The 15,084-nt window shown below is 37.4% G+C and overlaps 1 protein-coding gene across 2 annotated transcripts in view; it reads left to right on the forward strand.

The window, feature by feature from the left end:
• The window catches only part of ephb2b (eph receptor B2b), a 145,360-nt gene that overhangs the window by 21,938 nt on the left and 108,338 nt on the right, over positions 1-15,084 (forward strand). The window contains exon 1 of one of the 2 annotated variants that reach the window (XM_043252520.1): positions 2,089-2,245. The exons of the other annotated variant lie outside the window; for it this stretch is intronic. Within the exon in view, the coding sequence (XP_043108455.1) occupies positions 2,191-2,245 (55 nt within the window). The 5' untranslated portion in view covers positions 2,089-2,190. Of the gene's footprint in view, positions 1-2,088; positions 2,246-15,084 lie in introns of those variants that run through there. 2 annotated transcript variants of the gene reach the window in all.

Here is a 15,084-nt window from a genome sequence, read left to right on the forward strand (position 1 = left end):
CCCCAGATTTTTTTTCATTACTCTTTTCTTCCACATTTTTAAAAACCATGCTAGCAAGTATCATTTCTTCACGAACTGCTTCATGGCGAGTGGGCGTGATTTAATCAAAGCTTATTTCAGGCAAGAATTGAAAAAAATTGCAGCCGTTTATTTTATTTTTATTTTTTGAAAATATTGATTTACTGAATCACCAGTGTCCAATGGATTTTGCTCTTGTCTTCTAACCCATAGATATGCATTATTTTAATGATTCATCTGAAAACTAATACACGGTTAAGAAAACAAAATAGTAGTAATGTACTGCAATCTAGTGCATTTCATAAAATAATTTTTTTTTTCATTTAACTAAAATCAACCTGCATTGTATAGTGGTTACCTTTTTGAAATGATCTCGAAACACGCACACACACACATGCACACACACACACACACACACACACACACACACACATTACAGGCATTCTGATTTGAAGATACAGCACACAGCACATGTGTAAGCACAACCAGCTGGGATCAGGTAACTCTATGTCCAGACTTTTGAGAGATTTTCAAGAGTGAACTGAGCTGTAGGGAAGAAACAAAAAAAGCCCTACATACCAGAGAGCACAGGACTTTCTTTCTTTCGTTCTTTCTTCACAAAGTCTGCTGCTTTATTTTATATTATTAAATTGCAAATTAGTTTATTTTATAAGTGAGGTAGCGAGTAGAAAAGTATGAACAGGTGTCTAACTTATACGCCATTATTATTCACATAACAAATATAACCGCCATCTCTTGCCGGGAAGCTGTTTTCACTGGAATAAGTGATTGGAAAATAACATGATTCATCCAAGGTTTCAAGGTTTCAAGATTCATAATCTATTTATTTATTTTTTATCACCCGGGGGCTGAAATGAAATCGAGGGAAGGGTGGTGACAATTGAAATTCATGTTTAAGATGTCTCGTTTAAACAAAGATGCAAAGCTGCTACATTTTCTGAAAATCTGTTTTTATTCTCATCTAAGAGACAAATTGTTTGGCCGTATAATATATACTTCCATAAACTAGTTTGCAAAACATTATATATATATATACATATATATATATATATATATATATATATATATATATATATATATATATATATATATATAATTTTGATAAAAATGTTTCCTTCCTATTGTACCTTTATCAGCTTATTCTGACTGTGCTTTTTGCACTGCATGTTAGCGGTTCTAGACACATACACAAACACACTGAAATATTGTTGAACACACACATTGTTAAAATTGCAAATGAGGCCTAGTGAGTTGGTCACAGCTGCCAGACACATTGTATCTCATTCTGCTCTCATTGATTCAGCTTCAGTGTGTACATATAAAACATCTGTGTCTCTTTAAAACTGCCCATAAATCCAGACAATTTTGTTTGTATATTGAAAATTGCTTACATATATTATTGACATTAAATACTTATCATACAATCATACAATAAGCATGTTTACTTTATATGTTTACCGGTATTTATTTATATATTTAGTTATATATGTATATCTCGTTTCACGGTAATTTTAAAAGCCATCTTACCTTTTACTTTTTTTTTTTTTTAACGAAGAGTATGGTAAACAAAAAACAAAACAAAAACCCGAAGGCGACAGGGTAGTCCGATGCTATTACAACAATCGCAGCAAACATAATTTGCGATTAATGTTCATAAATCGTCTACGAGTATGTCTAAATTCACACCTCCGTGTATTCCCAATTGTCACAATTTTTCTACCGAGCATCCGCTGATAAGGCTGAATAGTTACGCTCTCGCATTGATTGACAGGTGGGACAGAACAAAATCGCTCTTTCGGGTGTGCCGCCTTGACGCTTTTATAGTCTTTCCGACGGGAATCGACTCGGGTCGATTTTTTCAAAATGAAACAATATTCAAAACCCCGCTTTCTTATTTATCGACGCACATTCTTATGCGCATTCATCCTCCAGCCGATCTCACGTGGAGCTCCTAACCACCATTCCCCCTAGTCTGACTCAGTTGGTCTCGTCCATACTCGCTTAGGATTTTAGTTGTGTGTTTATGGCATCGTATTCATTCAACGGAAGGTGAAAGTCTGCCGGTCTACGCCAGCGTCTGATATCAATGGCTTTCGGGGTTCATTTTATTTGAATGTCTGGACTTTATATAATTTCTCCTCTAAGAAACCAATGATGGATATCCTATGGATTTTATGGACGCTACCCTCGGTCCTGGCTATTGAAGGTAAGACGTTTCTCCCCGTGTTTTGCGAGTCCAGCATCTTGCCGACAAAGCTGAGAGTTTACCGTCACGGCACGTTAGTTTTAAATGCCATCCAAGAAATAAGATACGAAGCCGTTTTTCGCTAATTAACGAATGTGGGACGAGACTCGGCGAAATGTGACATTTTTAACGGTTACATTCTCCCTGACAGGAACGTAGCCTATTCCTTTGATGGGGCTTGTTCTGTCACGCAAACTATCAACACAGGTGGCTCATAAACGCATTTATTTGGCGAGCATCAAATAAGTGTGTTTACAAGTTGGAGAGATAATATGTTTATAATTTTTTTTATATGCAGTAGGAGCTTTAAAACGGTTATTTTTTTATCCCACGCGCGGATACGTGTGTGTGCGCGAGCCATGCGCGAGATTCGCGCCCCTTATTTGTACACTCATTTCACAGATCAAATATTGTGCCTAAACTCCTTTTGTAGGTACAACAATCTGATTTTTCTCTGTAAATATTTCTTTAACGCATTCACGTGTTGTTTTAAGCTTCTGTGCAGCGGGGTAAACGGAGCCGAAATGGTGATGCTGGACTCAGCACGTTAGACAATGAAACAGGTTTCCAGTGAACATACAATTACAAAACAACCAAATACAGTCTTTTATTCTCACTTACTGACCACGCTTTCAGTCCCCCGGCAGTTTGAAGTGTCTGTGTCCAGTGAATTATGCTCAATGAATTTTAAGTAGGCATTGCTGGTATTACAGGAACCTCTTGTGGCTGTAGTTCTCAACTTTAATGATACTTGAGTTTATTGTCACGTAATGCATGAATATAGGCATACACAATTTTGTACATTTTAGGCTGGAGATTTTAAAAAGAGGTCATTTTATTTATTTTTGGATTGAAGGTTTTTTCAGATATTTAGCATGCTCAACACACAGGCTAACAGCAGCGTAGTTAAAAATATAAAACAGATCATAATACACATTTGCATACTCAGGCACAAATGTATTTTAATAAAATAATACCTCTTTCGGCAGGACTGCTTTTTCTGTTGCTAATAAATCTTTTATTAAAAAATAAATAAATCACGGAGCGGTATAAACCATGACTGCATAAACATGATTTAAACTTTTTCATTTCTCCATTTCAGATCATTTTGAACATTCATTTTACTAATGTCACTTGAATAGAGAGTTTTATTTTTAATGGATTTGCTAAAAACTGTTTATAATGAGTAATATGTACTGGAATTTGAGGAAAAAAACCCGATAGATTTTCTGGCCGACCACTTATGGTCCTGAAAGGTTGTTTGACCTTTTTCTTCATTTTAATGTTAATGTTGTTTTTATTCCTGTCGCTGTTCTACAGAAAAATGTAAATGATGATTTTCTACATCGTTTCTACTGGAAAAGAGGTTCCATTATTTTGTATTAAGTTATTTTTTGCAACTATATATATTTCCCACTCGTCAGAATTAACTACGGTACGGGTATGTGTACAGTGTGTGTGTATATATATATAACGTAATATAATGTTTTTTTTCCCTCTAAGCTCTTTATTTTTTCTTTATGGGTCGTGTAATCGTGAACTCAGGAGTGATTGGTTGATACACATTCTTCCTCTGACTGTCACCCTAGTTTTTCAGCCAATGGTGTTAAAGCATTGCGCTTACACATGAAAAATTAGAGAGTTGAAAAAGAGGTCAACGCTGCCTCGACCTTAAAAACAAAGTGGAGATGGGTCGGTGAGATTTGACGTCATCTTAAAGCTTATACAACAGTATTTATTCTTCTCGCCAAGTGTGTGAATTCTCATGTCATTTTAGATGTTTAATTTCAGTTGTGATGTGGTAACTCAAACTAAGTTGTCTTGTGTTTAATTCATGTGTACTTGTCCGTGTGAAATATCACGGTTATAATTAAAACAGGTTGCATGGCCATCGTAGGGACACTCAAGACACAAGATTCTTTTTCTCTTAAGTCTAAGACTCTTTTAGTTTAAGATGAAGCGCTTTTTAAAGCCCGAGGTGGATTCGCATTGGCGGATTTAAACAGATTTTTCCCAATAGGTGACAATGAAATATGGATCAGCTCTTCATTGTGTTTTTACATCAAATGATGCTGCCAGTCGAAGGGACTTTGAAGTTTTCCTCAGTGGATATTTTTGTGTGTGTGTGTGTGTGTCTGCTTGCATTATGCAGGAGATTGAAGTTACGGTTTAATTTAGTTTTTCTTGTGCGTGTGGCTCTTCGGTGATTAGTAAAAAATGCATTTCGTGTCATTTCTTTATTTCAAAGTCGCATGATTTTGCTTTATTTTATTTTTTTTCTTTTATTCTCTTCCGCTTGTTTTTTCCCCGGTAGGTTCAGTTTAACGACACAATTTTAATACATTTAGAAAATTAATTTTTACAATATCCACTGGATTTGCATTAAAGTGATCTGTTCACAATTAAATGCTTAATGATTTTAAAATGTTATTAAGCAGGTTATCTATAGGGCCACGGCTGAGCTGCAGTTTGTTTACGACGTCACAGTTGGCATCTATTGTAAGTAGGACACCAGTCGTACAAAAGATTCCTCGCTATTTCAATATTCCCAGCATGCATTCCATTTTGCTGTCATAATGTCATGATACAATGTGACTTCTCTCTCATTTTGAGACGTCCCCTATGCAGCTGCATCTGTTCCCATACTGTATACAAATATCTGAACGATGATTATATATTAACATGCTCTCCAACATGATGAAAATGTTTAGACGTTTGTCTTTAGTAAGTTTGCGTTATAATATCTACAACCTTGTTTTGTTCAAAAGTAAAAATAGCTCGTACAGCTGGTTTTAATAAGGGCCTTGTCTATAATCCAGTATCACAATACCACGTTCATTACTTGTGTATATGAATATTATCCGTTTCTTTTGGGTTCTGCTTTTTATCATCGTAAAGCTATCAAAATATTTAATTTGAATTTCATTTGATTCTGAAGTTACACAAATGCTGCTGTTTTTCCTGTTTTTTTTTTTTTTGCTTAGCGTTTTGCGCAAGTGCAAAGTTTGTTTCAGCTTAGCTTTTCACAATCTATTTCCATAACACTCCAAACAGCGGAGAGAAGGATAATTAAAGCTATTGTTTGTTAACGTAGCTATTTTCGCCCTCATATCAACACTTCCACTTTGAAATGCCTGCCAAGTTTAAATAATCTGCTTTCAAATGTAAATGCGTCCCGTCCGTTCCTAGCTGTACGCTGAGTGTGGGCCACTGCAGCGTGAGCCGACACATAGCATTACAGTTTTTCGGCCGAGTAACAAAAGGCAGAGCGTGGGGTAGAGAGGTGGTGATAGAGGTTCAGAAACAGGATTAGATAGAAGGTAAAGCGAGCGGCTGCTCCCAATCCTGTGTTTTCTCAGTCCGCTGAATGAGCAGATGCAGGGAGCTCGTCTGCACGCCAGCCTCCACAGTGGCGTTCACAAAGAATCCGCCTCCATTCAGTGTCTAATCCATGCTGCCCAGGGCCCGGCTATTGTCACTTTGCATGCAAAATTTCAATTAGTGCTGGTACCAGTTGTTTCTCAAGTGAGACGGGTGTCACGTTTCGGGGGAACGGCCGAAGGCTACCTTGACCATGCAGAAAGTCTGGTATAGCAGAGAGACTCATGGGAAATGGGCTTTTTTTTTTTTTTTTTTTTTTTTTTTTTTTTTTACAAAAATCCAGCAGCTCTCGACACAGCGTGCTATCTTTGACAGTGTTGGACTTGGAGGTTTTTGTTTCATCAGTGTGTCAGTTCTGCATTTGCTGTGCTTTCAAGCAGGTTCTTGTGTTTAGCGACTGCCTATGCACTCAGCAATTTAAGTAATTCACAATCTGTTGACAGCCACGCTATCAAAGAACTTCACCTTTGTTTAAGTCGAGTGAGTCTTTTTAATAAAACATGCCGGTTAGAGTTAAAGTGCTATGTAATTATGACTGGCAATTTAGCAGAAATTTCTATATAGTCTGCCAGACTTTGTCTTCTCATTACTCCCCTCCTCAGAATTTGACCGTATCGATACGAATGCTCTGAATCTCACACCATCTAATTATTTGCCTTTAGTATAGGGTTACATTGGTCAGGTCCAGGCATTTTCCTGCAAGTGCTTTGAGAGTGATTGTGATGCTCACTGGAAACTCCCTTTATACTCCCTATAGAGGCAGATCAGAGGCGCTCTTTACCACATTCCTCCCTTCTGGATCAGTCCGAAAAATGATGTCACTTCATCCAAAGAAAGGCTCACACAGCCCCAGTGGAGCAGAAATCGATATCCAGTCAAAGCTCAGATTGGGCCTTGCATCATAGCCTCTATTTAAAATGAAATGTTAATTATCCCAATTTTTCATATGCTAATGAATTTTTCCCCCTATATTTTAATACTACACCAATTATACACTAGTCTGATTCGTAATTATTGAATATTGTTAAAGAGAATAAGGTTCTATTTGTTAACTATATTTAATGAATTAACTAAATTGAACTAACAATAAGCAATACTTTTATTACAGTATTTATTCATCTTTTTGAAAGTCGCAGCTGTTAATTGCTATGTTACCTCCATAATGTTAGGTTCATTAACTAACATGAATAAATAACTTTTTATTTAAATGTTGGAATCAGTGGTTTAAATGTTTTGTTGTTGTTGTTAGTTTATGTTGTTAACTGTTATATTAACTAATGTTAACAAATGGAAGCAAGTGTTACCTCCATTTTTTATGTTTTGGTGAATATTACATTATTTTTCTTGGCGTTCTAGTTTGTTCTTTGACATCAGATTGATAACGTCATCTTGTTTCCTCTGACTACCTGCCCTAATTCACAAAAAAAAATTTTTTTTTCCAATATTATTTTCACCATTGGTTATATTACAGTTCGCAAAATATGATGAGAGTCATATATGACAACCCTCCCCCTCCCCAAACACATACAGTATAGTAAACAATTGGTGCCAGACATCAAAGAGGAAAAATGTATTAATTGATAGTGTTTCTTCTTTTAATGCTCATTTAAAAATACCTGAACAATGCCTGAAACTTTGTATTACAAACGCTTCCTCTTTATGATGAATTGCTTGTTAATTGAAAGTCACTTTGAATGAAAGCATCGTCTAAATGAATAAATGTAAATGCTTAGTTGAATGGTAAAGGCTTCTTTGTTGAAGCATGTCTCAAGATTTGTTTTAAAACCATAATTATGGTTAATGACTTTTAATTTGACTTGTGCTCTATATTGTATTTGGCTACTGCTTTTGTTGTGATTTTGTTGTGAAAAAAAAAAGGATTTCTCCTGCTTGGTAATTTTACAGGTAATTTTAACATTTGCTCTAAACAAACTTTAATTGCAATTGTATTGCGTGGAAAAAAACATGAATGCAGCTGTTGACAATGAATTAAAGTAGCTTAGTTTCACTTTATGTTACGTACATATACTTAGCTATTTCTGTGCTTATTTACGCATTGTCTCAAAGCTGGAGAACCATATCCTTTGCTTATAAATGAACACAGTTTGGCCATTACCTGAGCTTGGCTGACTCTAATGTTAGTGTAGAGAGAGGACAAATGAGGGTTTGTATGATACGAAATACGAAGGTCATGCGGGATTTTCTAAAACAGCTAAATGATAGCTGTGTTTTTCTACCTTGAGGTGATAATTGTTTCAATCTGCAGAACAAGATGAGGCTCAGGTGGTGGTTCAGTGAAGAGCTAGAGAGACTTTACATAGAACATATTTACATCACGGCATACTTAGATCATTTAATCTTTGTCCGTGCATAGATGAATGCATCCTAATCAATCTATTTAATCACGTCTAAGTGCTTACTGGTGAATCAGAATGGTTCTCTCTCATTCCCATTGGCCTAGTTTGCGAGAACGTTTATCTTTACTGTAACCAGATGCAGAGTAAACTGTCTCCTGCAATTTACCAAGCATTCTGCAAAACACATTCAAAATGAAATATGTAGGCAGTCCTTTACTCCTTAGAGCTGTGAGCATTGCGATTACTCATGCATATGTGAGCTTCCATTGTTCATTCTATGTTTGTGTAGCCATAATAATACGCCCAGTTAAAAGGTGGTCTTGGGGATGAACATCCGTCATGCACGTCATACTGCAAGTGATCCTAGACCTCAAGCATGTTGTAACGCCACCAGGAGTGTGTTGGATGTCACATTTATGATGTTGGAGTATTGATTTTTGTTCAGTTCATAGACCCCTGAATGTGATTTTTGCTGTACAGTACGCTTGTGGCACTGGGAGCAGATTAGCTAATTAAGTTTCAGTTGGCTGGTTGTCTTAAGGGTCTAATTAAAGGAGCATAATTGCATAAAACCAGACCTCATCTTGTGCCACTTTAACCACTGTTACAGGACCATTGGTATTTTTGGATATCAAAAAGTTTAACAAATCTAGTATCCACAATTTTTTTAAAAAAACATTTATGATAGTTGCAATCTTATGCACTCAATACACGCTCACTCAAGTAGCCAATTTTAAAATTAGCAAATGAATTATCCTGCTTGCACCTGTGATGAAATGCAAACAATACTTAGATGGTGTCGTTAGTAGTTTCTAGAAGAACTAACTTCTCTGTTGATGTTAAAGGCATAATAGTTCAACATTTCCTCACCTTCATTTCCAAACAGTAAAAGTGTTTTATTTCTTTTCCAAATTCTGTTGTCCATTAATGATCTGGATTCCATTTTTTCATTAAATATTAATAACCCCAAGCATCTCTAATTGATTTTATTAAAAATAAAAAAAGTATTTCAGAAATACTGTGTTGTGTATTTACATTATTTCTTCTTTTTTTATTAAGGAATTCTGGTAAATATATTTTTTATAAACATTTCTTTATAAATAATGTTTAATAATTATTTTATTATTAGTGGTAGAACTGGTACAACTATTATTACATTAAGCAATATATTTGTCACAGTTTGTTCAAGTTAAACTGAATAGTTATTTTGACAGTTTGTTGTGAAGACCTTGGTTTGTATTTGTAAATAGTAAAATTAAATAGTAAAATGCTCAGGAAGTGACTCTCAGATCAGTTATAGAGATGATGTTTATCATGTACTCCTATATTGAGGCGTCAGAGGCTGTAAAGTCCGGGAGCATGGTATGTGTATAGTAAACTAAATGGTGTGTCTGACATACAGAATTCATACAGTGATATATTCATACAGTGCTGACCTACTTTTGGTGTATCTGTGACATTCAATAGTACATTACTACAGTTATGTATTCCTCTGTGTTTTCTGCGTCGTGGAAATCATAGGGACCTAGAGAAAGTGTTAGAGGTTTGGAATGACATAAGGGTGAGTAAATGATAACACTTTTCATTTTTTGTGTGAACTGTTCCTTTAAGAACAATCTTCCTGAGTTAAAGTTAGTGACAGTTGTGTGTTCTTGCAGTAGGTCAGACACTATTAAACATCTGCCTTCCATCAAGGCGTTCGACAAACACAATTCCTCTGAACTGGCACAGCACTGCTCTGTGTCTCCCAGAGTACAGTCTGTCTTCAGAGATAAAGGCTGGCTGATTGCATCCTCATCTGCATCACAAAGGGAAGCCGCATTCACCTGAACTGCTGCACACACTTGACGTCTCCTGGCATTTCCGCCTCCGCAACGTGTCTGCCAGGCTTTGACTGCATACATCCTCTCCCTCAGGCTGGGGGGCTGACTGCTTGACTTATACTGGCTCCTTGGGGATGTGACCCATGGTCCTGTTATAACTCAGCCTGATGTTATTGCTTTCATCCTTGTCAATGGCAAATGCAGCAATGGTCTCAGACCACTGTGATGCTGACTCTTCTATTGCACAGGGCTGGGTCACAACATGCACTCACACGCGGAAAGCTTCCTTATCCCTGAAGTGAGTGCAAGGGTCTCTGTTAGCCACAGAATGCCTTTCTGTTTTTTCATTGCGTTTAGACTCCTGAATGCTGTGATGGATGCCTTGCAGTCTTTGTCCCTCAGAGGACCGTACTTGTTGACAGGCGAATTCCTGCTATTTTTGTAATTAAACAAACTGTGAATTCTCGGCATTCCGGTCAATCGAACTGCAGGCAGGGGAATAAGCAGCCAAGTTGGGTTAATTTGCTTAAGTATAAACATTCATTGATTGCTACCGCGGTATTTTGCCTTGATGCCTTTTCCTTCTACACTAGTGCTGAATTACACTTCTCACTTGGTTGTTTTCCGCAAGAATCAGACTGGTTTGGCAGTGCAATGTGAGCTGGAACAAACGCAGTTTTGGGCTATGTGTCAGCCTCCTCCTTACAGGATTAACACCCGGACTCCATTCCCTGGCCACCTGTGACTTTTTCATGGCTAATCTAAGTTTGCATGCTATGACCCCTCTGGTGACAGAATTATGTTGAAATAATATGTAGGGGGTCCAATTGCCACTTTCCTGTTTCACTTAATAAAGTACGATTTGAAATTAAACACAGCTCTTTGACTTCCCTTCACTTGTGTTTAGAAATTCTGCAGTAGTGGATGCCCAGGCTGTTTTTGACAGGCCGAGCTAATCAAAATTACCTGTCGCTGAAAGGCGAAGTGCACCACAGAGAAAAAGTGTTACCATGGAGCTATTTGTTTGCATATAATTGCATTAGCTTGGCACAGAGGGAATTAGCAGAGATAATTGAGCGATTTGGCCCATAGCTGTGACTTGACTGCACTCGGAAAGGGAGGGCGGGGTAATCCTCTGTTGTATTCCTATTAATTCATAAGTAATATGAACCCTTCACAAAGTCTGTGATCCTTTGTTGTTCTGACTTGAAGCCGAGATCACAGCATCATAATAGATGGCATAATTAAATGTTTATGAATTGTTTAATCTTTAATTAATTGTATATAATTGTATGTTTCCTTATAGCAATTACATTGGTAAGCCTCACATCGGCCACTATAAAACGATAGAACACAATCAATTCCAAGCTAGAATTTAAGTTGTGGGGAACAAGAAGTTTTAAGCCAGGGCCAGGGGTCGCAGCAACAGAAGAGTAATGTTATGTTGTTATGTATTATGGGTTAAGCAGCTGAAGTCCAATTAGTTGAGGCTGACCCATGGTGGACTGCCTCAACCATTCTCTGAATTATCTCCATTAAGCACCGTGGTTGGGTTGAGCTTAGCAATGGGCAGCAGGTGGGTCTGATGGTCAATACAATTAGTGAGGCTTTAAGGCTTCTTTTTTTGTAAAAAATTGTGTCTAGACATTGAAACCCTCTTTTGGAACCCTCCCAAATATTTTCCTACATTCATTCACAAGGATATCGGCAGTCAGTCATTTACCAGGCACCAAACAACAATAAAAAATTAACATTAACTACTAGCCTTATTAGGATGCATAATATTTTCTCTTTCAAAACTGTCACCCTAAAAATTCCTTGCATTAAACCAAGCTATAAAATGAAAACAATCGAATCACATGCCTTTATGTTTTTATGTCTTTATAAGTTGCACACAGACAGGGAGTGGCTAATCTTCTTTATAGTTCTGTAAATGTTGTTGTGAAATGGTGCTAAATACAGTTTCATGGCCTACTTAAAAAATATATTACGGCCATGCATTTTCTCAATTCACCCATTTACTAGCTGGGGTGGCAAAAAATTAATTTTGGATCCTCATCAGTATTCATTTATTCAGAGGCGTTCATTTGGCGTTTCCAGAAAATATTAATTGTTAGCTCAAAGTGCATTAACTAATGTTAACAAACACAACTTGTAATTTTAATATTACATTAGCAAATGCTAAAATTAGCATTAAGTAGGATTAATAAATGCTGCAGAACTATTGTTCATCCTTAGTTCATGTTAACTAATGATGTTAACTAATGAACCTTATTGTACAGTGTTACCATTTAAAATATGTATGTCTAATATAGCTTCGTTTTTTTTTTTTTTTTTTTTTGGTCAAGTTACTGAGATATGTGTCCGCTGGGGAAAAGCTGTAGTCATGAAGTAACACTGCTTGCGGAAACAGGATCGCAATATGTGGTATAGCAAAGAGTGATGACTATTTTCCATACCTTCCACCAGCTCTACCTTTCAGATAATAATCATCATGGATCATCCAGGCAGGCAGCTGGAAAATCTATACAGCCTCCCAAGGGAATAAATGTGAAGAGGAGGATGTGACTGAAGCGGTTTTATGAAAATGAATAAGTCATGTGATGGCGTTAATGTGCAGAATGTTATTTTTCACGCTCATATGTTGAATGCCGTTTTTATCTGACACTAACACAAGATGTCATGTGCATGGGTTTAGCTAGGCTGTCAGTTCTAAGCATTACCCACAATCCATCAGCATCACGCTCAACCACAGTGACTGTGCAAATACACTATAGGGCGATGACTTTTACGCTCAGGTCATATAGAATGATCTGTAAATTGTAGCGATTCAGTGTGGATTTTATCTGTGTTTTTATTGTAGATGTCTCTGCCACCTGCGCCGTTCATCACAAGTCAAGTGTGCCTAATCAGTCTAGGAAAATAAACAATGCCACCCAGCCAATTTCCCCTGTTTATGATACCCCATCCCCATAGGAGTGGCCCGGCATATCAATTACAACATTGAACGACCTGATTTCTTCTTTGTTCAAAACCCTCCAGAGTCACACATTGAAAAAACACAGCTCTATGTTTGATGAACGAGACTTACGCTGGCTCGACTGTCATATGTTTAGATCTTTTAAGCCTTCGTTCTCATTGTTAAGATTATTCTCACCCTTTAAAACTCCTTCCTTTGATTTCTCGCCATGTGCCATTTTACTAGTCCAAGTAAGTCATTTATATGAAACAGAGCTTTTCTTTGTGCTCCCTTTTGGCAAAGTGGCTATGCATTATATCAATCAGTCTGGGGGTATTTTTTTATTATTAGCTAAATTAAACAGTAGCCAGTGATTAAGCGAGAACATAAATCTGCATTTGATGTTTCTGGTGGTCTTAAAGTGAATTATTAAGAGCCGCCCCCAAAACTCAACACACGTTGTAGAGTTGGTGACATGAAGGCGTTGTCCCACTGCAGGCCTGCCTTTTGATACATTCGCTCTCTCTCTGCGGCCTGCGGTGATGTGTGGCAGACACATTGCATGCATGCTATAACCATGTCCCTCGTTGGGCTTTTTCTCATCAGAGGGGCCCACTTCATAGAGTGATTGGAAAAACGTGTTCTTGATTACACAGTTTGGGCACAAAACATGTCAGGATTTTTAAAATGTCCCTCTCCTCTACGTGCTGCAAGGTTTTTGAGTGATAGGGCTGGAAGGGCCACTTATTCCAAAAAACCCCCTTGTCGGAGATGAAAAATGGGCCCACGCTTTTTCTGAAACATACCGCTCTTTGTGGGGACCATATGGCTCGGGCTGTTGCGTGGTGATATATGGCTGCCGGAGCACCTGCAGGATCAGACTGGGAGACCATGTCTCGCCTGAGCGCATAGAAACGAGAGGCCTGAAGTTGGATTAGTGCATGAGGTGTGAACACCGGGTCAAGGGCACGGCTAGCCTTTGAACTACAAGGCCACACCTCAACTGTATCTGACATACGGTCAGGTCACTCGAATTATTGTATCGATTATTGCTCATTATGCTTCCCTGTACATGTCAAGTAAACCCGATGTGCTTGCTCTTTAATTGCGGAAAACTGTTGCATAGCTAACAGCAGACACGTCATATTATTAACATTGACATTTACATTTTGATAACGTTTGACACCTTTAAACTTTTTTGGATTTGTATCCTCAGCCTTTTGCCAAGAGGGCTGGTGCACTGATGGCCTCCATGCTTTTCGAAAGCTTTTAAAATGGTAGCAAACAGATTGTGCATCTGTCGTTTTCTGCCGTGGTCTGCCAATTTGTTACTGCCTCATAGAGACTGCTCATTTCATACAGTGGTCTAAACCTATTGCTTTACAAATCAATCTGAAATTGTTCAATGAAGTAAAAGGACTGTGATGGAAAGGGAAATGGCAAAAGGACTCTTTCTTTTGGGTTGTAGATATGGTTTATTTTAGTGTACATCTGCAGATTTGTCTTGCACTATTAACTTCATGCTTAGCAGTAAACAAACCATTAATAATGTCTAAAGCATAACTTTTTTTAGAGCCTGCAGACAAGTTATAACTGCCCCAACAAATGCCACATTTATCACATTTGTCTCCATTGGTCCATGTGTCACTGTTCACCTTGAAAAAAGATGACTGAAGTTTATGTAGTTTAATTGCGCAATATCAGCATGAATTTGCATCATTTCTTAGACAGTTGTATCAATTCCTAGTCAGTGCAAAGTCGGCATAAAATAAAGATTTGAAAATAAAGCTCATACTGCTGGAACATGTTCAGTCAGTGAAAACTTTTAAACACTGATCCAACAACATCAAAAAACACTGGAAATATTTATTGTGCAGTTCAGACTTTTGCCTAGAGAAAACTCTGCATTTTTAGGCCACATATACTTATTAAGGCAGGCAACACATGCTAAAGTAAAGGTCTGCAAAAATCTTTAGAATTGTGATGTTCATCTATGCTTAAGCTTTTGTTTACCACAGACAGCCATTATGATACTACCATTAGGTGAATCTATAAATTTAGTGACATTGACAGGCTTACATGCATGCAACAATTGGCATATGTAAGCTGTTTTTCATTTTTAATTAAGCAGTTAAATATCACTCTTCATGTAGGAATTGCAACCCTCTAGACTCATGTCTCATTAATCAGATATATTGGTCAGATACTACTTTGCATGTGTTCAACATATGTAGTGTACAGCGTCAGACACTGCTGCCTAAAATCATTAGAAGCCAGTGA

Source organism: Puntigrus tetrazona, chromosome 11 (genome assembly GCF_018831695.1).
Source record: "Puntigrus tetrazona isolate hp1 chromosome 11, ASM1883169v1, whole genome shotgun sequence".
In the NCBI taxonomy this organism is placed as follows: domain Eukaryota; kingdom Metazoa; phylum Chordata; class Actinopteri; order Cypriniformes; family Cyprinidae; genus Puntigrus; species Puntigrus tetrazona.